This window comes from Oreochromis aureus, linkage group 5 (assembly GCF_013358895.1).
Source record: "Oreochromis aureus strain Israel breed Guangdong linkage group 5, ZZ_aureus, whole genome shotgun sequence".
NCBI lineage: Eukaryota > Metazoa > Chordata > Actinopteri > Cichliformes > Cichlidae > Oreochromis > Oreochromis aureus.
In genome coordinates this window covers 8,000,692-8,027,658 of record NC_052946.1, presented here as the reverse complement: position 1 = coordinate 8,027,658, position 26,967 = coordinate 8,000,692, and the positions used below count along the sequence as shown (strand labels likewise).

At 38.4% G+C, this 26,967-nt stretch overlaps 1 protein-coding gene across 1 annotated transcript in view; it reads left to right on the top strand.

Annotated features, from left to right (window-relative positions):
• The window catches only part of LOC116327044 (contactin-3), a 106,455-nt gene that overhangs the window by 73,370 nt on the left and 6,118 nt on the right, over window positions 1–26,967 (top strand). Inside the window, exons 21-23 of the mRNA XM_039611793.1 lie at window positions 3,957–4,137; window positions 8,198–8,310; window positions 9,647–9,815. Coding sequence (XP_039467727.1) covers window positions 3,957–4,137; window positions 8,198–8,310; window positions 9,647–9,815 — 463 coding nt within the window. The remainder of the gene's footprint in view (window positions 1–3,956; window positions 4,138–8,197; window positions 8,311–9,646; window positions 9,816–26,967) is intronic.

Here is a 26,967-nt window from a genome sequence, read left to right as displayed (position 1 = left end):
AGAACTAAGGAGTCAGGTTAATAAGGAGAAACCCCAACAGAAGTGAACTGAAAACAAGTGTTTTTATGGCCAAGTCTTGAAGCGGAACAACCAGCTGTCAATCTGTCACACATACAGAGCCCTTCATATATGTTAGGTGACAAATACTACTTATGTTAGCAGTGTCTTTGATTTCAGTGAAGTGTCATCTTATATGTCTGCTTAGAGGATGACAACTACACTTCAAGTCAGTCTTGTTGCTAAAGAAGAGTAGTTTCTATGTGCCTCTTTAAAGAAATACTTAGAAACTGTTAAAATAAGATGAGGAAATGTAACTCTAAATTTGTATGCCTAAAATTCAGAACAATCACTTCTTACCTAACTGCACTTCTACACAACACCATTTTGCACTTGAGGTCAGTCCCAAGCAACATTTTCTTCCCATGCCTTTCTGATTGGAACAGCAGTTTGAAAGGTACGAGAGAAGTAATGTGACTGACTGAGAGGGTAATGAGTCATCATCACACCCTTCAATTTATCTTCCATTCCACCCAAACTATTGTCCAGCCCTGCTTCAGCTGCATGAACCAAAATAGCAGGAGCACTTGGTCACGCCTTCTCCGTCTGAGTGCACAAGTCCAAATTACAGCTCTAGATGTTAAATGCCTAAAATAAAAAAATAAAAAACTCAGCAAACTCCATGATTGCCACTCAAAAGTTGAAAAATGCCAAAACATGGTTTTAATAATGATAGTCATCATCATTAAAACTACATAAAAAGGTAAATACATGAAAAAGTGAATACATGGTGAACAAATGGCAGAATCCCTAGAAGCTGCTTCAGCTAAAGGGCTCTGATACTGTGTATGCTGAATCACTGTCATATTGTCATGTCTGCACTTTAACATTACATCTTTAAGTTCATTAGCACCTGTTCATTCCTACTGTGAAAGGTCAACATGCTAACTGTGATAAGGGGCTATTGATCACAGAACCTAAGAACTCCATTCGAAACAACAACATCATGCTGTAACAACTTTGCCTCTTTGCAAGCACTGCTTCTACTTTGGCAAACCGTCCTACCGTACGTAGTTTATGCACATTTCTACCATCACACAATAATTCCAGTATAAATTTGAGTAGGTAGGACGGTTTGCCATCAGAGTATGCTTCTGGCTCATATTCATAAAGATAGGACGGTTTGCCACTTAATTTTACCCGTCGAAGTATGCTTGTAGCTCATATTCACGAAGGTAGGACGGTTTGGCGCTTAATTTCATGTTGTGCTCATATGTAGAAACAACACGTAGGATGTTGTGAGGTAGGATGGATTTCCAGAAAACCCAGCACAGACAACATGCTAATGCTAAGCTAGCCGAGAACCCAGGGTGACGTTAAAATTGAGTGAATGCTGACCTCAGCCCAGCAGCCAGAGCCTGAAGTTCAGCAGGTAACAAACTGATGAGCAGTAAGGCTGCAGCCTCCGTTTCTGCCTGTTTATGTTTCTAGAATCACCGTGGCGACTGTTTTGAAGTCTCTTTGTGCTCGTTTTCTTTTTGCTTTGCGATGTCGGCTTTTTGTTCTACTAAGAGAGCCTTGGTGTAATACTAACAGAGAGATCATATGTGTGTCCTCATCAGGGTGTGTTATGAGACCGTGCCTTTCAGGTCATTTTACAGAGTAAGATTAAAGTAATGTAACGATTAGTATAACAAATTACTTTCTTTAATTAAGTAACGTACTGGATTACTTTTAAGAAAGGTGTTCTGTGAAATTATTTTTTTGGAGTAATGACCCCAACACTGAAATACCTCCAACATACAGAAACAGAACCCAATGAGAATCGATAAGTGACATTGGTAACAGAATCGGAATAACTAAATTCTTATCAATTCTTATGAAAGCACTGTTGGTGTCCATTCAAGCCAAAGAACATATATTTCCAGCAGAGGTAGCACAATTTCAGCCTGTCACACTGAAGTGTAGTGGTTGTGAGGCTCTTGGGATGTACTGCTGCTTCTGAAGCAGCTTGTGGTTGAGAGGAGGATGACGGTCGCTCAGCTTTAGATACTGGCATGTTTATTTGCTTCAAGTTGTGGTCAAGTGCAAGCAAAACCTTTGAAGTCATATTTGTTTCTTGTTCAATGGCTCACAGACAAGTCAGCAGTCTGTAAGAGAGATGTATAGGGCAAAAGATATATCCAAGCTCCCATCACCTTGACCTGGAAGAGATCTTGTAAATGTGTACCAGCATCAGCATGACAGAAGGATCAGTACCTCCTATATGCTGACTGTACGCATGAATAAGTGATGGGCATAGTAGATTTCTTTGTGTCCAAATAGGCATGATCCCACAGGCTTCAAATTGCCCGGCGCTGCACCATAAAAAGTTTTACAGTCCATCTGTTTTTGTTAAACAAAAACAAAACCCACAAATGACAAACCGCACACTTTTACAAAGCTTATAATATATCAGTATACTAATATACAGTTAGTAGAATTACCCATAATGGTAAAATATCTGGATATTTTAAACCATAAGTTCATCAGGAAGATTTTTGAGGATGTAAATAATTATACAAGCAATCTACTTCTGCAACCAAAGGAGTCGCCCCCCACAGGCCAATAGAAAGAATGCGGGCACTTCCATATTGGTTTCACTTTTCAGACCCTGAGGCTGCATTCATCTTAAACCTTTATAATATAAAGTATAGACATTGTATTTTGGCACATTGTCAGGTTTTGTTTTTTGTTTTTTTGTTACTGCAAAATCAGTAGAATATTGTGAGGCCATCAATAGAAATGCATTGAATCAATGTAGTGACACCCCCCACCCCACCCCCATAAATTTGCTGTGCCACTACTAGTGCTCCAGTGGATGGATGGATGGATGGATATCTCCACACGTATGCAATGTGACACTTTTTATGAATTAACTTCATACTAAGAAAAGGAAAGATGTACAGAGTCCTAATTTGTAGTTACAGCTCTTTCCTTTTCAAACAGCACCTGTCCTGCTTGGTTATCTCATATTGGAATGTATAATATAAGGTAAAACCAGCAGCAGTTACTGTTCATGTTTACCACACACAACCACAATTTGTGTTTCAGGTATGACATATTTCACTCTCACTGTCTTTATTAGACAGCATAAGTTTCAGCAAGACAGCTTAAGCCTTCTTCGATCCCTCTCTTTCATCCCTCTTCGAGTGTGTTTAGATTCTTTGCAGAGGTGCTATAAGAACTGTGAACTTCTTGTGCTCAGGTATTTCAGAGATTTTTCCCAAGTGTTTGAAAAGACTTCTATAATTAAAATTCAGTTGGAGAAAACACCCTAGATGCATCTGTTATCAGCAACTCCAGGCCCTATTGCTAATCTGCCTCTCCCAAGCAAGATCCTAAAAAAACGTGTGTGCACTCAGTTAAATAAGTACCTACATTCAGACCATCTGTTTGACATTTCCCTGTCTGGTTTTCCTGTCTTGTGTTTGGGTCATAAACAGTCTCTCAGTGAATACAGATTCTGACAAGCTCTTCATCCTGGTACTGTTCACTCTCACTGCTGCCTTCTGATTGTCTGATACAGTATCATTTGGTAGTTTAAAAATACGTGTTGGACTGCTCGGAGACTTACAATAGCTAAGTCGATAAAGTGGAAGCACTAAAGTGATGCTCCTTTAAACCTGATATCTGTTTCTTATCCATAGGTCTGTTCCTTTGTACTATATGTCAGCTGGCGCTGCCTAAAGTCACATATGCACTTTGATCTACAGCATATGCACTCTGAAATGACACTGTAAGGGATGTTTTACTTCATAATCATGATGTGACCATCTTAATGGCCAGTCAGGGTGGAAACAGGCTACCTTGACTCAGTTGCCATAGCTTCACAGATATAAAAACAGTTTAAAAGGAAAAAATGGAAAGGTAGGCACTATGCTCAGAGGTCTGTGGTAACTCATGTCTCTTTGGTCCAGGTTCTCTTCTGGGAGGGAGGATTGGAGCAGAGTGAAGCAGACAGAGTGAGGGTTATCAACTGCACAGCTCTGCTCTCCGGCTTGAAGGGCAGCACACGTTATCTGATCTCAGTCAGAGCCCAGAACAGTGCTGGACTTGGACCCTGCAGCCCACCTTTTAATATCACCACCAAGAAACCGCGTGAGTCCACACACAAACCGGGATCTATTTACTTTAACCACTTTTTTCATGTTGACTCGAGGGTCTTTCTTTAAAAAAAACAATACGTTTGAGTCTGTTTAATGGAGTTTAGATATGACATACTCGATATGTGCCCAATGATGATAATACTTGTCTTACACAGTAACAGCTGAGACTGAGGTAATTATTCACACCAATAATATAGCTATTATTATACTTCTAATAGTAGGAATATTAAAACTGAGATCATATTAGGATAGTATTTCAACATGCTGTTAGGGGGACATGAATATGTTTAAATATAAGCAAATACTGTATTTACACTGTGTTAAACTTCATGCTTTTTACCTGTTCCATGAAACAAAAAAATGTATTCTGATGAGTTCATCAGATTGATGTCAAATCACAATGTTTTACAATCATTAATTGTAATATTTACCATCAGCGTTTGCAATAATATATGGAACAAATCTTAATAATCATTAAAAAATACACAGTCAGATTTGTGAATATAAATTTAAGGGTTTGTGGTTCATTATTGAGGAAAACATATTTAGCAGTTCATTACAATCATTTGCTTCAAGATTCATAAACACAGCGCTTCTTCTCATTGATTTCAAATACATCCTCCATATTCATTGATTTGTATGTATTGTTTTTTCCTATAATTGTATTCTTATACATTTCCATTTATTTAAATCAGGTGATTAGTTTTTGTACACACCATTGTTATCTTTTTGAATACTTTCTAAGATTTATAAAATATATTATCAGCTTCATTGAGACCAGCTGGAGATCTTCCCAATATTATATTATGTCTAATATATTATATCTGCTTTTCACCATAAGGGGCTTTTGAATACCTCTTTTATAAACCTAAAGCCCTACAATCAAACTGTATTTAAAACATTGCATGAATGTAGATGCATTCCTTTCAGGAATTTGAACTTTTATTGTGATTCAAAGTAAATTCCAATTAATTTGGGGGTCAAGAAGTATGTCATATAGTTATTTATCCTAAATATTTAATTTCTGCTGAATATTACTAAAGCTAGTGATTCATTTTCATATATTATTGATTTTAAGTGGTACTTAAATGGTTTACTCACTCATACCCATCCAGTCATATTCTCCCAAATGAAATAGTTGTGCAGCAAATCCAGCTTTTCAGGAAGAAAGACGTCTATACTGTCACATTTATTTGGTAACACCCCTACAGTTAATTACCAGACTACTGAAGCCTCCAGCTATTCCAGCTGTGTTTCTCACCTCATGGTAACATTCACACGTACACCTACATCACAGCTGCCTCTCTTACACTCTTTGATTTTCTTTTTCACAAAAACCAATTTACAAGTTACTTTTTTTCTGATTATAAAGTCAAAAGTTTTGTACCTTTGTTTATTAAACTAAGCTAAAAACCCAAATGAAAGAATTAAGAACTTTGCTGAATTCGTTTCCTGTGTGATAGCTGTGTGAAAACAAAAGAGAGCTGTTAATAAATTAGAAATCACTATAGGCTGTAAGATTGGGTCGATTCTTTCAATAATACAATATCAATGTGTCCACGAGTCGTCCTGTTAGTGTAGTTCATTAAAGGATAACCTGATGAGCAGGTCCCTATTCGGTGCAGGTTTCTATTCAAACATTTCTTTGAAGACAATAAAAGGCTCAGCTTCAAAGTATCTTCAGGTTAGAGCCTCTTAATTTCCAAAGCCCATCCTTTCTTATTATCCCTTAAATATAAACAAACATGGAATATGTTTATCAGTCGTAAAAACTTCATTTATTATGGAACAACTGAAGCTTTAATCTATTACATCCTCCACACTTTATAATACACTTTTGTACCACAGGGAAATTGTACATTTTCTCCATGACGGCTTTTATTAAAAGCACATTCAGAGTGGATCTTTCAGCTCCTTTACAATCACACCTGTTTTAACTTCAAACATGTAACAGTTTGGACACATTGGGCTCGTAACTATCAGCATCTCTTCTATGTTCTTATACTGACTTTTCAGGGATTTGTAAGGCTGTTATCTCATGGCGTATATCAAGGGTGACGCAGGTGGCATCTGACAGAATGGCATCATGTGATGCCCCAGAATGAGGCCATGTTGGTAAGAATAGTGTGGAGGACATCGTGATTAAACAAGTGTGTGCTGACAGAAAAGGTGAAAAGCTAACACTTTGCTAAAAATAGCTGTGGTCAGAGGTGAGAAGTAACAAAGTAAGGTTACTGACAACTTTTTACTTTATCTCCAAACATATTTACACAAACATCTGTGCTTTCTACTGCTTACATTTTCTAAAGAGCCTCGTTACTTTAGCTTTAACGCATTTAAATAAGGTTCTTATTTCCCAGCTCTGTGCGCCTTCAAACATCGAATCAATTTGAGCCTAAATAAAGAGAAGAATGATACAAAAGATAATCCTGAAGGGAACAATGTTTTTTTAATGTGGTAAGTAATTTCAAATGCAGCATTCCTATCAGCTCAACAAATATGAGCAAACACACAAACTGGTTCTATGCAGTCTGCCGCACAGTGTCTGCTAGCTAAAGGTACAGCAGCTATATTTCACAGGGAGAGAACAGAGTGTGCGGTGACTTTACTGAGAGATGAGGAAAGAAAGGAAGAAGAGCGGTTAGGTTAGATTTAAAGGTAAGGACTACTCAGAGGCGTTTGATAAACTGCAGATTTAAAGCTTACATTTCATGTCCTTGTTTATTACATCAGATATTGGATCTGTATGATGTTAAGTTTTTTGTTTTTTTTATTGTTTTGTGAAACGTCTTGAATACAAACTTTGTGTTATTTAGAGGTTGCATGAAAACAGGTTTGCTTTCTGTACCGTGGTGAATGTATAATAAAGCACAGTTGCTGTGGTGTTCATGGTCACTGTTAGGTTGCATAAAGTGTAGCAGAGATGAATCAGAATTTAATCTGATAATGCCTATATTACTGCAGTGTATTCCACCTTTACACAAACTTTAGTATAAAAACAGTATAAGCAAGTATACTGTCAGTGTAGAGAACTGAAATCAGCCAGGATAGCTGTGAAATACGGGGCTACATCCTGTTCAATTCAGCTGTGTAAATCCACAAAGACCAGTAAACCTCAGAGCAGCAGTAGCAGGTCAGCTGATCACAGCTGGTATACAAAGAAAATCTACTGGAGCTCTCAATAGAAACTAGTTCTTCTTCTTCTTTTCCCCATGTTGAGCCACTACAACTGATTTTAGAGTTTCTCTACCTGCCAAATCCCACTTTAACCCCTGACTACATCAATTTTTCTGTTTAGGTGTGGAGGCAACTCACCACTTCAACTTTTTTTTTTTTTGTGGCTGTGGGTCCTCAGATTTGTTTCACTATGCTTAAGTGACAGTCAAAATACAGCAGCCACAGGTTCAGGGTTAAACACAACAAATACGACATATGATAAATGAGGCAAGCAAAATATTTAAAAAATAAAATGAAACCAAAATAAACCCAATAAAATAAAGTAACTGTAAATCTAAGTAACAATAGTAACTATTAACATAATAGATAGGAAAGAGAAATATTTCAAAACTCACAATGCAAAATCGAACATAGGAAACAAATGAAATTGTACTTTGCACTCTGCACCATTTCAGCCTTTATAAATCAGTAATTATCACTAATTATGATCCAGCTACATTGCATATAAGATTCTGAAAAGAGCCAATCTGCATAATGAGTACTTTTGCTGTTGCTTAAGTAGGACTTGTACAAATATCCTTTTACAGATTGCCATCTATATTAGGACACAGGGCTGCACATGAGACTGCAAATGATTTCCTACACTGTATTTATTTCTAATCAAATAGTTTGATTTCCTGTGGGTAGTCAAAGATCATGCACCTTCTATTTTTCTTGACCTTCATTTTTCTCCGGTGTGCTCTTGAAGGTTGACGACTGTATTATGTGAAATGAAAAAAGGGTTACGTGCAGACGAGCTTAGAGAATACGGTCACTGACACGAGTTTATGCATTCATTTGTAAATCTTCTGTCTGTGTAATTACATGTCTTGCAGCACCAAGTCAGCCTCCAGGGAGTATTGAATGGAACCTGACCAACTCTAAGATCTTTCTAAATTGGGAACATGTCAAAGCGATGGAGAATGAGTCTGAGGTGACAGGATACAAGGTGAGTTTGTCAGAATAACAGCAGAAAGTCCAGAACTGGGGAAACAAATAGAGCCTCAGCAGCTGTCATCCCAATAAATGGCTTTCTCATTGCAGCGGAAAGATAGACCTCAGCACTCCAGTGTTACATTATGGATTGGCCCTGTCTGGCCTTTCAAAATTAAAAGATCTGTTCCAGGTGATAAAATGAAAGGCGTCATGCCACAGAAGGAATTAAGTTTTTCTAAGCAGTAAAACGATGAATCATCCACTTTGCATACTTTGTGTGGAAAAGCACACTGTTTGTCATTTATATATATATACATGCAGACTCATACACAGGTAGTCCAACTTCCCCTCCTCTAGGATGGTACATCATTATGTACTATTGCTAGGTCTCTTGGCACAGTCTCAAGGAGACAGGCAGTTAGGGCAGGGCCATAGAAGGTCCTTAACCCATCACTATCATTGGTATCTCCTCCTTTTACAAGAGTGGCCTACACAATGACCTCCAAACAATTAGAGACTTCATGAAAGTGGGTTGAGGGCCTGATATCCTCCAGTGGGTCCTGTGCTTACCGTCCTCATGATGATGAGCTCTCTCAGACCTATGCAGCCTTATTGTTGCAAAACGTATTGACGGCATTGGTTACAGAAGAAGTTCTAAGCTGCTGAAGGTTGCAGTGAGCACTGTCGGGGTATTAATGTGGAAGTAGAAAGAACATCATTTCACCATATACCAGCCATGACCAGATGCTCCTCGCAGGATTTTAGACAGAGGAGTTTGCATCTGATGAATTTGTCATGTCAGGAGCACCTTTAGAAACAGATTTTACTGGTGACTTGTTCAATACTTATTTTACCCGCTGCACATACACAGTACATAAGTCTTTAGACGGCTCTTATGCAGACACGACTCGAGTAAAGATTTCACAAAGACAATACTGTCAACATTTCTTGCATATTTTTCTTTTTTTAACTAAATTTGCAGTTTGGCTCTCTACACTACGTGTTTCTTTCGGAGGACTAAATAAAACTTTCTGCTGCGTTTTAATGATGGTGAAGCTACACGAGTAAATGTGCAAAAATGAAATCTGAGGTGCTGTTCTCAAGTCCCTGAGTCATGGAGCTAAATCATCCCTGTCATGCCGTGTGGCATTTTGAATTCATTGCCTCCTAGAGATAGGATTGTATAACCAAGATGAAGCAACAGTATCGAGCCCCGCTCTTGGATTTGCAATGTGTTTTTTTACACACTAGTTTGATACGTTGAATGAAGTTACAAATTTTTCTGTTGAGGAATAAAAAAAGTTTAATACCTCACTGTTATAACTAAAGAATTGCATTTTGTCCTCCAGGTTGTGTATCGCCAGAACTGGCATGACAGGACCACTGTACTGGAAACCAATAAGACCAGTTTGGAACTGCAAATCCCCTCTGGAGAGGACTACCTCATTGAGATCAAAGCTCTGACCGAAGGGGGCGATGGCACCAGCAGCGGTCCCATCCGCATACCAAAGATGTCCAGTAAGTTCCATACACTCCACAGCATGCAAATGATTGGAGTTGGAATTAGGCAGAGAAGCAGTGGGATGGGCGCACCGTGTGTAACTAATCCCCTGTGTGACTGATGTTGTTTATCAGCTTTACTGTAGCTTGAACAAGGCTTTCAGAATACACATATAAATTGTAATTAGACTGTGCCATGCAACCAAGAGGAAGAGACACAAAATATACACAGATATCTCACCCAAGAACGTTGGGTTTTTAGCACTTGGAGCTTTTTTTGTTTTATTTTTTCAGAGCTACTTACCGTAGCTCAACATTTTGGCAAATATACTGACAATGATGAGTAGTTCTTGGTGTGATAGATCTCCATTGATAGGGTAAACAGTACTTTATTTGTGATAATAAACATCTCATTAAGTCTAAAAACTGTTGGCAGCTGTGGTGTGATCACATTGTTAAACAATTCAACTTTATCTGCCAGTTTCTGGAGTGCTGTAGCTGATGAACAATCACACTGTATTATTCAGTCTCACTGAAAATATCAACTAGTAGACTCTGGGACGATTAAGACCCCAGAATGTAATCAGGTAAAGCTGACGTACTGCTTTGATTACCTGCTTCAGACATAATAAAGAGTTTAAAAGGCTGAAGCTTAGATCTGTTTAATGGTCAAAATAAATGTGTTAGTAGTGATTATAATCATGTAATCTAATTTTGCAATTAGGACTATTACCTGCAATTAGCAAAGACATGTAGATCAAACCTCATATCCTCTTTCAGTTTCATATTTCTGTCTTTAGAGTGGGTGAGTGGAAACATAAACGTAAGACAAATTGTAGAAAGAGCTATAAAAGTCATCTTTTAAATCACAGCTGTTTCTCAATCAGTGTCAACAAGAGAAAATATGAAGCATGTTTTCTTTTTTTCAGATGAATCATGAAAACATAAAGCACAGTCGTTGTTTAGGTGTAGCTGATGGGTCACGTCAATCAATCAATCAAATCAATCAAATCAATCAAATTTTATTTATATAGCACATTTTAAAGACCAAAGTACACCAAAGTGCTTTCCAGTAAAATCATGATACAGATAAAAAATCACAATATAAAATATAAATTACAGATATAAATAAAATAAATAGAATATAAAATAATTACATAATCTAAATGCAAAGCCAGATGTAAATTACCCTAATTAGCCTTGAATGCCAGGTTAAACAAATACGTTTTTAGACGTGATTTAAAAGACTGAATAGAATCTGATGCGCGAATATGAAGAGGAAGAGTATTCCATCAGTTCAGCATCTGATCACTGGGCTAAGCATTGGCGTTACCTGGGAAACAGATGAGGAGAAATGTAACAAGCTGACTTTGCCAGAAATAATTATGACTTTATTTAACCTTTTATTTATTATATAGTTCAGCAAATGTACACACACACACACACACACACACACACGCACACACACATACGTGTTTTCGTGAAATATCAGGACCTATGACAAAAATGTGACAAATGGGAACGTGCCTTTCTGAAGGTCCTAGAGGCATGGGAATCACACAAAGTTTGACCCATGCTTCCAGGAACACGCCCATCTGTTGAGATTTTGGCTAGGGTGAAATTTTGGTCAAACCTGAATTTAATGCTACTTGTGAGGACACTGTCAGGTTTATGTGACTTATGAGTACCATAAGGTCACACACTGATATTTCATGTTTAGGTGAATTGTGAAGCCCATGGAAACACATAATTTTCAAGTATATATGACTTATAAGGACCAGGTAAGGGTAGGTTCTGTATTTTTAAGCTTGGCTCCTTTTGAGATTACAATATAATAGGCATGGATGCACAATAGTAATGCTCACCAGTCGGGTAACTTCTGACAGAAATATCAGACATTTATGTGTTAATAAAACAGTAAATATGAGCTGTGTAGAGACTTAAAAAAGACATAGGTCAAATGTGGTCAGTCTACTTTTTAAGTCTTAATATTGTAATGCATTAATTCATTTTGTAGTGAATGTTCATGTCAATAAAAACGTGGAACATTATCTGCCTTTCTTATCATTTAATTGGAAAAAGCACCCAGCATAAACCACAGATTTATGAGTAAGAACAATGCAATACAGAAAACTACAATATTGACATAACTGTGGAAGCAACAAAGTATCTCTCTTGGTTGTTTCTTTTTTTCCTTGCATCTTTCTTTTAATGCAATGATCCTGTTGTGGATGTAGTACTTTATGGCAACCCAGTCTCTGCCTTTCACGAGCTGCCGGCTCTGCTTGGAAGCAGCAGTCACATTCCTTTTACCTGGTACTTTGCAGCAACCTTTACTTCATCATTTGTCCACTTGCTTCTCACCTTCCCAGCTGTCATAAATGGAAACAAAAGAAAATATCTTAATGTGAATGCAAGAAAAGATAGAAAATATTCTAGTTTATAGTTTATAATGTGAATACAAAATGTTCTTAAACCTTGCTTTCTACTGGAGCACTTTAAAGGAGCAATGTAACACAAACTAGAGTTGTTGGTTCTACCAATTGAGAAAGGCTACAAAACACATTCATGTCCTTCACAGCTTAAAACAATATGAGGACAATGTAACACAAAAACACAAAATATCAAATTTAGTAGGAATAAATATCAAGCTGATGCTTTAAAGGGAAAGTTAGAACTAACAAATGGTACGCCAATTTCTTTCTCCTAAGATCTTCACAAAGAAGTAAAGCTAATGTTGATTTTGGGAAACTTTGACTCAAACTGATTGTTTTAATACAATCAAAGTGCATTTAATTTATGCACTAGGCCCAACTGACACATAAACTTGATTACTAAATACAAAAACATGATGTGTAACCTGTTGGAAGAATGAAGTGGGTATGTCACTCACCAATTGGTCTGTATGAGGCTGAGACAGGACCTCAGCACTTGGTGTCTGCAACAAAAGACAACAATATAACGTCAGAAACATTCTCTAGTATAAATCCCGACTAGATGATCAACTACAGATCATATTTGTAGCAGTGAACATTATTCACAGAAGGATCCGACTTCCTTATACAAGATTCTATAGAAACTTAACACTGTACAGTTCTGCTACCAACAATATGAGGACAGTGTAACACACACTAGAGTTGTTGGTCCAACCACATGAGGAAGGCAACTGAAACACACTCATGTCCTTCACAGCTTAAAACAATATGAGGACATTGTAACACACACTACAATCACTGGTCCTACCATATGAGGACTTCTTCTTAACACACTCATGTCCTTCACAGCTTAAAACAATATGAGGACAGTGTAACACACACACTACAATCACTGGTCCTACCACATGAGGACTTCTACTTAAACACACTCATGTCCTTCACAGCTTAAAACAATATGAGGACATGACGACTGAACACATGTAGAGTTCATGTTCCTGACTTCTAACTTCTCCTGCTGTTGTCAATAAAAGCTCTAAACCCAACACTGATGTAAAGCCATCTATTTCCCCAGAAATTAAATCATGTAAACTGATCAGCGGGAGGTTAAATGGACAAAAACATGTGTAAAAGGACAAAAATATCAAATGTAGTCAGAATAAAGATCAAGCTGATGCTTTAAGGGTAAGTTTGGACTAACAAATGGTATAGACCAGGGGTGCCCAATCCCAGTCCTCGAGAGCTACTGCCCTGCAGCTTTTAGATGCGTCCTTGTTCGAGCACACCTGAATCAAATGAATGGCTCGTTATCAGGCCTTTGCCAGACTTGATGGCATGCCGAATTGGTAATCCAACTATTTGATTCAGCTGTGTTGGAGTAGGGATGCATCTAAAAGCTGCAGGACAGTAGCTCTCGAGGACTGGGATTGAAACACCCTGGTATAGACAATTACTTTCTCCTAATGCTAATGTTGATTTTGGTTAACTTTGACTGAAACTGATTGTTTTAATACAATTAAAGTACATTTCATTTATGCACTAGGCCCATCTGACACATATACTTGATACCAAATACAAAAATATGATGTGTAACCTGTTGGAAGAATGAAGTGGGTAAGTCACTCACCGATTGGTCTGTATGAGGCTGAGACAGGACCTCAGCACTTGGTGTCTGCAACAAAAGACAACAATATAACGTCAGAAACATTCTCTAGTATAAATCCCGACTAGATGATCAACTACAGATCATATTTGTAGCAGTGAACATTATTACAGAAGGATCCGACTTCCTTATACCAGATTCTAAAGAAACTTAACACTGTACAGTTCTGCTACCAACAATATGAGGACAGTGTAACACACACTAGAGTTGTTGGTCCAACCACATGAAGAAGGCAACTGAAACACACTCATGTCCTTCACAGCTTAAAACAATATGAGGACAGTGTAACACACACTACAATCACTGGTCCTACCATATGAGGACTTCTACTTAAACACACTCATGTCCTTCACAGCTTAAAACAATATGAGGACATTGTAACACACACTACAATCACTGGTCCTACCATATGAGGACTTCTTCTTAAACACACTCATGTCCTTCACAGCTTAAAACAATATGAGGACATGACGACTGAACACATGTAGAGTTCATGTTCCTGACTTCTAACTTCTCCTGCTGTTGTCAATAAAAGCTCTAAACCCAACACTGATGTAAAGCCATCTATTTCCCCAGAAATTAAATCATGTAAACTGATCGGCGGGAGGTTAAATGGACAAAAACGTGTAAAGGACAAAAATATCAAATGTAGTCAGAATAAAGATCAAGCTGATGCTTTAAGGAAAGTTTGGACTAACAAATGGTATAGACAATTGCTTTCTCCTAATACTAATGTTGATTTTGGGAAACTTTTCCTCAAACTGATTGTATTAAAACAATCAAAGTGCATTTCATTTATGCACTAGGCCCAACTGGCACATATACTTGATACCAAATACAAAAACATGATGTGTAACCTGTTGGAAGAATGAAGTGGGTATGTCACTCACCGATTGGTCTGTATGAGGCTGAGACAGGACCTCAGCACTTGGTGTCTGCAACAAAAGACAACAATATAACGTCAGAAACATTCTCTAGGATAAATCCCGACTAGATAATTAACTACAGATCATATTTGTAGCAGTGAACATTATTACAGAAGGATCTGACTTCCTTATACCAGATTCTAAAGAAACTTAACACTGTACAGTTCTGCTACCAACAATATGAGGACAGTGTAACACACACACTACAATCACTGGTCCTACCATATGAGGACTTCTACTTAAACACACTCATGTCCTTCACAGCTTAAAACAATATGAGGACATGACGACTGAACACATGTAGAGTTCATGTTCCTGACTTCTAACTTCTCCTGCTGTTGTCAATAAAAGCTCTAAACCCAACACTGATGTAAAGCCATCTATTTCCCCAGAAATTAAATCATGTAAACTGATCAGCGGGAGGTTAAATGGACAAAACGTAAAAGGACAAAAATATCAAATGTAGTCAGAATAAAGATCAAGCTTGATGCTTAAAGGAAAGTTTGGACTAACAAATGGTATAGACAATTACTTTCTCCTAATGCTAATGTTGATTTTGGTTAACTTTGACTGAAACTGATTGTTTTAATACAATTAAAGTGCATTTCATTTATGCACTAGGCCCATCTGACACATATACTTGATACCAAATACAAAAATATGATGTGTAACCTGTTGGAAGAATGAAGTGGGTAAGTCACTCACCGATTGGTCTGTATGAGGCTGAGACAGGACCTCAGCACTTGGTGTCTGCAACAAAAGACAACAATATAACGTCAGAAACATTCTCTAGTATAAATCCCAACTAGATGATCAACTACAGATCATATTTGTAGCAGTGAACATTATTACAGAAGGATCCGACTTCCTTATACCAGATTCTAAAGAAACTTAACACTGTACAGTTCTGCTACCAACAATATGAGGACAGTGTAACACACACTAGAGTTGTTGGTCCAACCACATGAAGATGGCAACTGAAACACACTCATGTCCTTCACAGCTTAAAACAATATGAGGACATGACGACTGAACACATGTAGAGTTCATGTTCCTGACTTCTAACTTCTCCTGCTGTTGTCAATAAAAGCTCTAAACCCAACACTGATGTAAAGCCATCTATTTCCCCAGAAATTAAATCATGTAAACTGATCAGCAGGAGGTTAAATGGACAAAAACATGTGTAAAAGGACAAAAATATCAAATGTAGTCAGAATAAAGATCACGCTGATGCTTTAAGGGAAAGTTTGGACTAACAAATGGTATAGACAATTACTTTCTCCTAATGCTAATGTTGATTTTTGGTTAACTTTGACTGAAACTGATTGTTTTAATACAATTAAAGTGCATTTCATTTATGCACTAGGCCCATCTGACACATATACTTGATACCAAATACAAAAACATGATGTGTAACCTGTTGGAAGAATGAAGTGGGTAAGTCACTCACCGATTGGTCTGTATGAGGCTGAGACAGGACCTCAGCACTTGGTGTCTGCAACAAAAGACAATATAACGTCAGAAACATTCTCTAGTATAAATCCCGACTAGATGATCAACTACAGATCATATTTGTAGCAGTGAACATTATTCACAGAAGGATCTGACTTCCTTATACCAGATTCTATAGAAACTTAACACTGTACAGTTCTGCTACACACAATATGAGGACAGTGTAACACACACTAGAGTTGTTGGTCCAACCACATGAAGAAGGCAACTGAAACACACTCATGTCCTTCACAGCTTAAAACAATATGAGGACATGACGACTGAACACATGTAGAGTTCATGTTCCTGACTTCTAACTTCTCCTGCTGTTGTCAATAAAAGCTCTAAACCCAACACTGATGTAAAGCCATCTATTTCCCCAGAAATTAAATCATGTAAACTGATCAGCGGGAGGTTAAATGGACAAAAACATGTGTAAAAGGACAAAAATATCAAATGTAGTCAGAATAAAGATCACGCTGATGCTTAAAGGGAAAGTTTGACTAACAAATGGTATAGACAATTACTTTCTCCTAATGCTAATGTTGATTTTGGTTAACTTTGACTGAAACTGATTGTTTTAATACAATTAAAGTGCATTTAATTTATGCACTAGGCCCATCTGACACATATACTTGATACCAAATACAAAAACATGATGTGTAACCTGTTGGAAGAATGAAGTGGGTAAGTCACTCACCGATTGGTCTGTATGAGGCTGAGACAGGACCTCAGCACTTGGTGTCTGCAACAAAAGACAACAATATAACGTCAGAAACATTCTCTAGTATAAATCCCGACTAGATGATCAACTACAGATCATATTTGTAGCAGTGAACATTATTACAGAAGGATCCGACTTCCTTATACCAGATTCTAAAGAAACTTAACACTGTACAGTTCTGCTACCAACAATATGAGGACAGTGTAACACACACTAGAGTTGTTGGTCCAACCACATGAGGAAGGCAACTGAAACACACTCATGTCCTTCACAGCTTAAAACAATATGAGGACAGTGTAACACACACTACAATCACTGGTCCTACCATATGAGGACTTCTTCTTAAACACACTCATGTCCTTCACAGCTTAAAACAATATGAGGACATGACGACTGAACACATGTAGAGTTCATGTTCCTGACTTCTAACTTCTTCTGCTGTTGTCAATAAAAGCTCCAAACCCAACACTGATTTAAAGGCATCTATTTCCCAGAAATTAAATCATGTAAACTGATCAGCGGGAGGTTAAATGGACAAAAACATGTGTAAAAGGACAAAAATATCAAATGTAGTCAGAATAAAGATCACGCTGATGCTTTAAGGGAAAGTTTGGACTAACAAATGGTATAGACCAGGGTGCCCAATCCCAGTCCTCGAGAGCTACTGCCCTGCAGCTTTTAGATGCGTCCTTGTTCGAGCACACCTGAATCAAATGAATGGCTCGTTATCAGGCCTTTGCCAGACTTGATGGCATGCCGAATTGGTAATCCAACTATTTGATTCAGCTGTGTTGGAGTAGGGATGCATCTAAAAGCTGCAGGACAGTAGCTCTCGAGGACTGGGATTGGGCACCCCTGGTATAGACAATTACTTTCTCCTAATGCTAATGTTGATTTTGGTTAACTTTGACTGAAACTGATTGTTTTAATACAATTAAAGTACATTTCATTTATGCACTAGGCCCATCTGACACATATACTTGATACCAAATACAAAAATATGATGTGTAACCTGTTGGAAGAATGAAGTGGGTAAGTCACTCACCGATTGGTCTGTATGAGGCTGAGACAGGACCTCAGCACTTGGTGTCTGCAACAAAAGACAACAATATAACGTCAGAAACATTCTCTAGTATAAATCCCGACTAGATGATCAACTACAGATCATATTTGTAGCAGTGAACATTATTACAGAAGGATCCGACTTCCTTATACCAGATTCTAAAGAAACTTAACACTGTACAGTTCTGCTACCAACAATATGAGGACAGTGTAACACACACTAGAGTTGTTGGTCCAACCACATGAAGAAGGCAACTGAAACACACTCATGTCCTTCACAGCTTAAAACAATATGAGGACAGTGTAACACACACTACAATCACTGGTCCTACCATATGAGGACTTCTACTTAAACACACTCATGTCCTTCACAGCTTAAAACAATATGAGGACATTGTAACACACACTACAATCACTGGTCCTACCATATGAGGACTTCTTCTTAAACACACTCATGTCCTTCACAGCTTAAAACAATATGAGGACATGACGACTGAACACATGTAGAGTTCATGTTCCTGACTTCTAACTTCTCCTGCTGTTGTCAATAAAAGCTCTAAACCCAACACTGATGTAAAGCCATCTATTTCCCCAGAAATTAAATCATGTAAACTGATCGGCGGAGGTTAAATGGACAAAAACGTGTAAAAGGACAAAAATATCAAATGTAGTCAGAATAAAGATCAAGCTGATGCTTTAAGGAAAGTTTGGACTAACAAATGGTATAGACAATTGCTTTCTCCTAATACTAATGTTGATTTTGGGAAACTTTTCCTCAAACTGATTGTATTAAAACAATCAAAGTGCATTTCATTTATGCACTAGGCCCAACTGGCACATATACTTGATACCAAATACAAAAACATGATGTGTAACCTGTTGGAAGAATGAAGTGGGTATGTCACTCACCGATTGGTCTGTATGAGGCTGAGACAGGACCTCAGCACTTGGTGTCTGCAACAAAGACAACAATATAACGTCAGAAACATTCTCTAGGATAAATCCCGACTAGATAATTAACTACAGATCATATTTGTAGCAGTGAACATTATTACAGAAGGATCTGACTTCCTTATACCAGATTCTAAAGAAACTTAACACTGTACAGTTCTGCTACCAACAATATGAGGACAGTGTAACACACACACTACAATCACTGGTCCTACCATATGAGGACTTCTACTTAAACACACTCATGTCCTTCACAGCTTAAAACAATATGAGGACATGACGACTGAACACATGTAGAGTTCATGTTCCTGACTTCTAACTTCTCCTGCTGTTGTCAATAAAAGCTCTAAACCCAACACTGATGTAAAGCCATCTATTTCCCCAGAAATTAAATCATGTAAACTGATCAGCGGGAGGTTAAATGGACAAAAACGTGTAAAAGGACAAAAATATCAAATGTAGTCAGAATAAAGATCAAGCTGATGCTTAAAGGAAAGTTTGGACTAACAAATGGTATAGACAATTACTTTCTCCTAATGCTAATGTTGATTTTGGTTAACTTTGACTGAAACTGATTGTTTTAATACAATTAAAGTGCATTTCATTTATGCACTAGGCCCATCTGACACATATACTTGATACCAAATACAAAAATATGATGTGTAACCTGTTGGAAGAATGAAGTGGGTAAGTCACTCACCGATTGGTCTGTATGAGGCTGAGACAGGACCTCAGCACTTGGTGTCTGCAACAAAAGACAACAATATAACGTCAGAAACATTCTCTAGTATAAATCCCAACTAGATGATCAACTACAGATCATATTTGTAGCAGTGAACATTATTACAGAAGGATCCGACTTCCTTATACCAGATTCTAAAGAAACTTAACACTGTACAGTTCTGCTACCAACAATATGAGGACAGTGTAACACACACTAGAGTTGTTGGTCCAACCACATGAGGAAGGCAACTGAAACACACTCATGTCCTTCACAGCTTAAAACAATATGAGGACAGTGTAACACACACTACAATCACTGGTCCTACCATATGAGGACTTCTTCTTAAACACACTCATGTCCTTCACAGCTTAAAACAATATGAGGACATGACGACTGAACACATGTAGAGTTCATGTTCCTGACTTCTAACTTCTTCTGCTGTTGTCAATAAAAGCTCCAAACCCAACACTGATTTAAAGGCATCTATTTCCCCAGAAATTAAATCATGTAAACTGATCAGCGGAGGTTAAATGGACAAAACATGTGTAAAAGGACAAAATATCAAATGTAGTCAGAATAAAGATCACGCTGATGCTTTACGGGAAAGTTTGGACTAACAAATGGTATAGACAATTACTTTCTCCTAATGCTAATGTTGATTTTGGTTAACTTTGACTGAAACTGATTGTTTTAATACAATTAAAGTGCATTTCATTTATGCACTAGGCCCATCTGACACATATACTTGATACCAAATACAAAAATATGATGTGTAACCTGTTGGAAGAATGAAGTGGGTAAGTATGAGGCTGAGACAGGACCTCAGCACTTGGTGTCTGCAACAAAAGACAACAATATAACGTCAGAAACATTCTCTAGTATAAATCCCGACTAGATAATTAACTACAGATCATATTTGTATCAGTGAACATTATTACAGAAGGATCCGACTTCCTTATACCAGATTCTAAAGAAACTTAACACTGTACAGTTCTGCTACCCACAATATGAGGACAGTGTAACACACACTAGAGTTGTTGATCCAACCACATGAGGAAGGCAACTGAAACACACTCATGTCCTTCACAGCTTAAAACAATATGAGGACAGTGTAACACACACACTACAATCACTGGTCCTACCATATGAGGACTTCTACTTTCCTGTTGGAGGTTGAGACAGGATGGAAGGAGAGCAGGAAGTAGCTGGCACAAATGATTCTATTGACACAACAGGTCAGTGAGATTAATGAACTGAACACAACAGACTCTTTTCAAAATAAAACAGGAAAATGGCATGAAAATACAAACGTTGTAATATACAACCCTAACATAAACTCCTTAAAACAATGTTAATAACGTTAAGCCAAACTCAACTAACCCGCCACTAAACATAAGAAACTCAAAACCTTAGAATAACGTTAGAAACGCTGGGCCAGAGACCCAGACCCTATTGGTTTGTGCTAAATACGAAAACATTATTATTAACATTTAAATCCCCCAAACATATCTTGTGTTGAAAAAAAAATGTGTGTTGCAGTTAGCTACACTTAAAAAGAGCTTAGACTGACTGTCTGTGCAGTTGAAGATGCAGAGCACGTGCAAGGCCACAGGTCCCTTTAACTCCAGTGGGAATTTAAAAACAGTTAAATTAAACTTCTAATATCTATTGTTGAAGATAAATCTTAAGTAATTTTTAGCATTTATCATCATTCATCACACAGTTTGTTCAAATCGATTGTGTATTGTTTTAGTTCCGCTTTAACTAGCGTTAATTAGCTTGTTAAACATACAACTTTACCTTGCTAAATGTGCGTCGAGTCATGGATATCAAAGGTAAATACATACGTCAAGACAAATCTCTGCTGAGTGCTGAAGGTCCCGGATGTGCAGTTCACTCAGAGCTCCGGCGAGTTTGTATCTTGCCGTGACCAGCAGCTCTTTGGTTGAGGCTTTCGAACAATCAGATGCAGCGTTACTCACTTGTTGTCCAATCACAGACGTCGTTCTATGCTCCACTGACGAAATGCCGCATCCTCTCACCAGCCACGGGCTCTCCTCGTCCATTTAACAACAAAAACACAGCAACACTCGCTGTATTTGAGGTAGGAACACTTGAGAAGTGTCACAGTGTTTTGCAAACTGCTGTTACAGTTAATTTCGTTCCGTTAATTTGTTTGGTTCCTATTCTTAAGTAACACTTAAATACACATGTGGTTAGCTTGCTGGTCTAGTTTAAGTTAGCATGGGCATGCTGTTCACTGATGGAGTAATGCCAAAATTGGCCTGATATTGTCAGTGTGTTATCATAAACATGTCCTAATTTGTCATGAAAAGAAGAGCAGTACCCCTAGACCCTCAAGTGAAAATACAGATAATAGATAAGCAATTTAAGAAAATAAGTATAATGTGTATAATAAATGATTTTATTGTCACTTTCCTGGGTTTGTTGACCCAGCATTTTAAGTTTTAGTTTGTTTGGATGTCGATGTTTATTTATAAGTTCTTTAGGTTAGCTAAGTTCATTTGTTTATTAGATTACCCTTGTGATGTCTGTTTTATTGTGAAAGTCCTTGTCCTATATGCAGTGAGTCTAGTTTTGTTTCCCTTGTCTTGTTAGGTCTGATTTGTCCCAGCTGTTCCTCATCCCCTCATTGTCTCTCTGTGTACTTACAAGGGCTTGCAAAGTATTCGTCCCCTTTTCCACATTTTGTCACATTACTGCCACAAACATGAATCAATTTTAATGGAATCCAATTTCAGCAAAAGGTGGTTCTACAAAGTATTGACTCAGGGGCTGAATAATTACGCACACCCCTTTTCAGTTATTTATTTGTAAAAATGTTTGGAATCATGTATGATTTTCATTCCACTTCTCACGTGTAGACCACTTTGTATTGGTCTTTCATGTGCGAGTCCAATAAAATTGATTCATGTTTGTGGCAGTAATGTGACAAAATGTGGAAAAGTTCAAGGGGGCCGAATACTTTTGCAAGCCACTGTAAGTCCTGTCCTCATTTGTTCAGTGTCAGGTCATCTGTTGTCTTTGGTGCCACGTTTCCATGTTCCAGGTATGTTTGTATCCATGTCAGGTTTCATGGTTTGTCCCCAGGTTAGGTTATTGTTTAGCTTCACTTCTGCCTTTTGTTTTGTAATCTTTTAATTCAATTAAATTCAATTTTATTTATATAGCACCAAATCACAACAACAATCGCCTCAAAGGCGCTTTTATATTGTACAGTAGATCGCACAATAATAGATACAGAGGAAAACCCAACAATCATACGACCACCTATGAGCAAGAACTTTGGCGACAGTGCGAAGGAAAACTCCCTTTAACAGGAAGAAACCTCCAGCAGAACCAGGCTCAGGGAGGGCGGGGCCATCTGCTGTGATTGGTTGGGGTGAGAGAAGGAAGACAGGATAAAGACATGCTGTGGATTAATAACAAGTATGATTCAGTGCAGAGAGGTCTATTAACACATAGTGAGTGAGAAAGGTGACTGGAAAGGAAAAACTCAGTGCATCATGGGAATCCCCGGCAGCCTCACGCTCACTGCAGCACAACTAAGGGAGGATTCAGGGTCACCTGATCCTGCCCTAACTATATGCTTTAGCAAAAGGAAAGTTTGAAGCCTAATCTTAAAAGTAGAGATAGTGTCTGTCTCCCGAATCCAAACTGGAAGCTGGTTCTGCCTATTTTACCAGCCTTAATAAACAGCTTGCTTTCTGTTAATATTAAAATTTTCTTTCACGTTCCTTTGTGTCTGCATTTTGGGTCCATTCCTCAAATTCATACATGTGTAACCGCTTTTTCCCCACTCGGCGACACACCTGTCGGGGTCAAACTCTGGTAATTGGTGATTCTGTTCTCAGACATGTGAAGCTAGAGACACCGGCAACCATAGTTAATTGTCTTCCAGGGCCAGAGCAGGCGACATTGAAGGAAATTTAAAACTGCTGGCTAAGTGTAGTGAAGTAGATTCTGGGGTAGGATTTTACATGATGTCCACAAACGCACCACTAACATCCACACCTTCCCAGTTGACAATTAGCAGGCTTATAAGAAACAGCTGCGCTTCACTACCAGAAGGAGTCATTTGGTAGTCTTGTCCATCCAAGGTGGCTGCGAGCATTAGGCAGTTAAGCGCTGCAGATCTCTCCAGGAAAGTTACTCAGTTTAGTATTGCCCTTTAGAGAGTGGTAAGTGGGACTCTTGTGTTCATCATAACGTGGCATAGTAGGGTGGACTTTGACAACTGTTTCCCTCTTTTGTTGCAGGCTTGCACTATACTACTGCTGTCTTGTCATATGCTGTTTTGTTTGTTACGCAATGCTTTTATAACAAACAGTAATTTGGGGTGTATTTGTTTTATGTAGATCTTTTACTAATCTGTTTAATGTTTTATGCTTTCTTTTATTGCTTTAGTGGAGGTGTGGCTGCTTGTTGAGGGGCTAGGCACGTGAGGTGGAATCCTCCCGATGCATGCGAGTGTACACACCGGGCATAGGTAGATTGCACCGCTTAGTGTGAGTGAGGTCTGCAGTGAAATCACATGGGTGAGTAATTGGTGGCACCCTTGGGCACTCCTCCCTGTAGGTTGCCTCCTCAAGTGGCCGGTCTCCACCATTTTGTTTAGTTGCTCTTTATCATGTTGTGATTGTTTTAGGGTAGCATCGTGGTAGGGAGTCTGGTCGTTTTAATTAACTATTTTGCCGTCTCAACCCTGCTACCTTAGGTGCCTCTTTGATTTTATAATTCTATGTTTTTAGTAGTTCTTCTTAATAAACCTTGATTTGTAAAATTCACCTGCCTCACCTTTGCCGTTAATAACAAGTCTGTGGGCTTTGGTTGCCAGTGTAACACTTACATTGGCTAGAGATATCTTTCCTGGGGTGTAACTCCTCCCCAGGTGGCGTTGTCAACATCTTAGTTACCGTCCCCGGTTATTCCTCATTCGCGCCACCACATAAGGGTAAACGTAAATTCAGTAAAATCATAATTCACATCGGCAGTAATGACACCCAGTTACGCCAATCGGAGGTCACTGAAATCAATATCGAATCAGTGTGTAACTTTGCCAAAACAATGTTGACTCTGTAGTTTTCTCTGGTCCCTCCCCAATCAGACCAGGAGTGACCTGTTTAGCTGCATTTCTCCTTAAATTGCTGTCTGTGTTGTCCCAGAAATGATGTCGGCTTCATAGATAATTGGCAAAGCTTCTGGAGGAAACCTGGTCTTGTTAGGAGAGACGGCATCCATCCCACTTTGGATGGAGCAGCTCTCATTTCTAGAAATATGGACAAATTTATTAAAGCCCCAAAATATGACTATCCAGAGTTGGGACCAAGAAGCAGAGTTGCAGTCTTACACGCCTCTGCAGCTTCTCTCCTCCTGCTACCCCCAAAACCCATCTCCACTGAGACCGTGTCAGCTCCCAAACAGACAAAAACAAACTAAAAACCAGCAAAAACAATTTAAACATAAAAAAATCAAAAGAAAGAACAATACAGTATCCACATCTGAACCAAAGAGTAAAACATTGTGGATTATTAAATATTAGGGCGCCTCCTCCAAGTCTGTTAGTACATGACTTAATAATTGATCAACAAATCGATTTACTCTGCCTTACAGAAACCTGGTTGCAGTCGGATGATTATGTTAGTTAAAATGAATCAACACCCCGAGTAATTCTAACTACCAGAAATCGCAGTTAGTAGGCGGAGGGGGCGGTGTGGCAGCAATTTTTCACACCAGCCTATTAATTAACGAAAGACCAAGACAGACTTTTAATTCATTTGAAAGCCTGATGCTTAGCCTCGTCCACCCCAGCTGTAAAACTCAGAAACCAGTCTTACTTGTTATCATCTATCGTCCACCTGGGCCTTACAGAGTTTCTGTCTGATTTCTCAGACTTTTTATCTGATTTAGTGCTCAGCTCAGATAAAATAATTATTGTGGGTGATTTTAACATCCATGTAGATGCTAAAATGACAGCCTCAACATGGCATTTAATCTGTTATTAGACTCAATTGGCTTCTCTCAAAATGTAAAAGAACCCACCCACCACTTTTATCACACTCTAGATCTTGTTTTAACATATGAAATAGAAACTGAACATTTAACAGTGTTTCCTGAAAACCCTCTGCCGTCTGATCATTTCCTGATAACATGTACATTTACAGTAATTGATTACACAGCAGTAAAGGCCCTGGTGTGGTGCCTATGGGTCTAGCTAGGCCCTGGTGCGGTGCAGATGGCCTCAGAAAACAGCACAGGCCCTGGTTGAGGCTCAGTTGGTTTATGCTAGCAGCACAGGCCCTGGTGTGGTGCAGACAACTTCTGGTAGTAGCAGAGGAGAAAAAACCAAAACAAAAAAACAACCCAAAATTCAAAGCAGACATTCAACAAGGAGACATGCTGCTGCCCTCTTGGAATTCAGAGTCGAGACTGAGCCTGATGATCATACTGAATCACATGACAGCGGCAGGAATCTCTAAGTTCAACTGCAGATTGCAGATGCAATTATATTAATGCAGATTAATATAAACTCTTCAAGGGTCAAAATCTGCACACACATCATTCTGCTTAGTGAAGGTCAGACAATTTGTGCATTGATTTTGAGAAGTAAGACTCATTAAATAACAGTAATATAATTACACAAATGTTGAAACTTTATATTTTGAGACATTTTGTCAACAACAAAACCCCAAGATGTGCAGGCACTAATAACTGAATCTAAAGACCTTCATTTTTGTCAAGATTTGCCTGATTTAACTGTTGTTACCCTTGCTTAAGCCCCAAGAAGGGTATAACCTGGGTCAAATGTGTTATTGTGTCTGACACACCTACAAAATGAGGACTCGCAGAGTGACGCCACTATAACCTGGGTCAAATGTGTTATTGTGTCTGACACACCTACAAAATGAGGACTCACAGAGTGACGCCACTGAAAGTGTGTTAAAAGTGTGTTTTGTTCCAAAACTGGCCAGTAGGCGGCGAAACTGAAAGTGAGCAAAAACGCTAAACACACTTAAACACACTTTTTCATAAAATTGTGATATTTCAGGACATTCGAGATTTTTGGTTTGGGAGCATGTTGGGGGCCTCTAGAACACTTTAGAAGGTTTCGAAAAATGAGGACCTCAAAATGTCCTCATTTTTCCGAGCGTCCTCATTTTGTGAGTGTGTTATCAT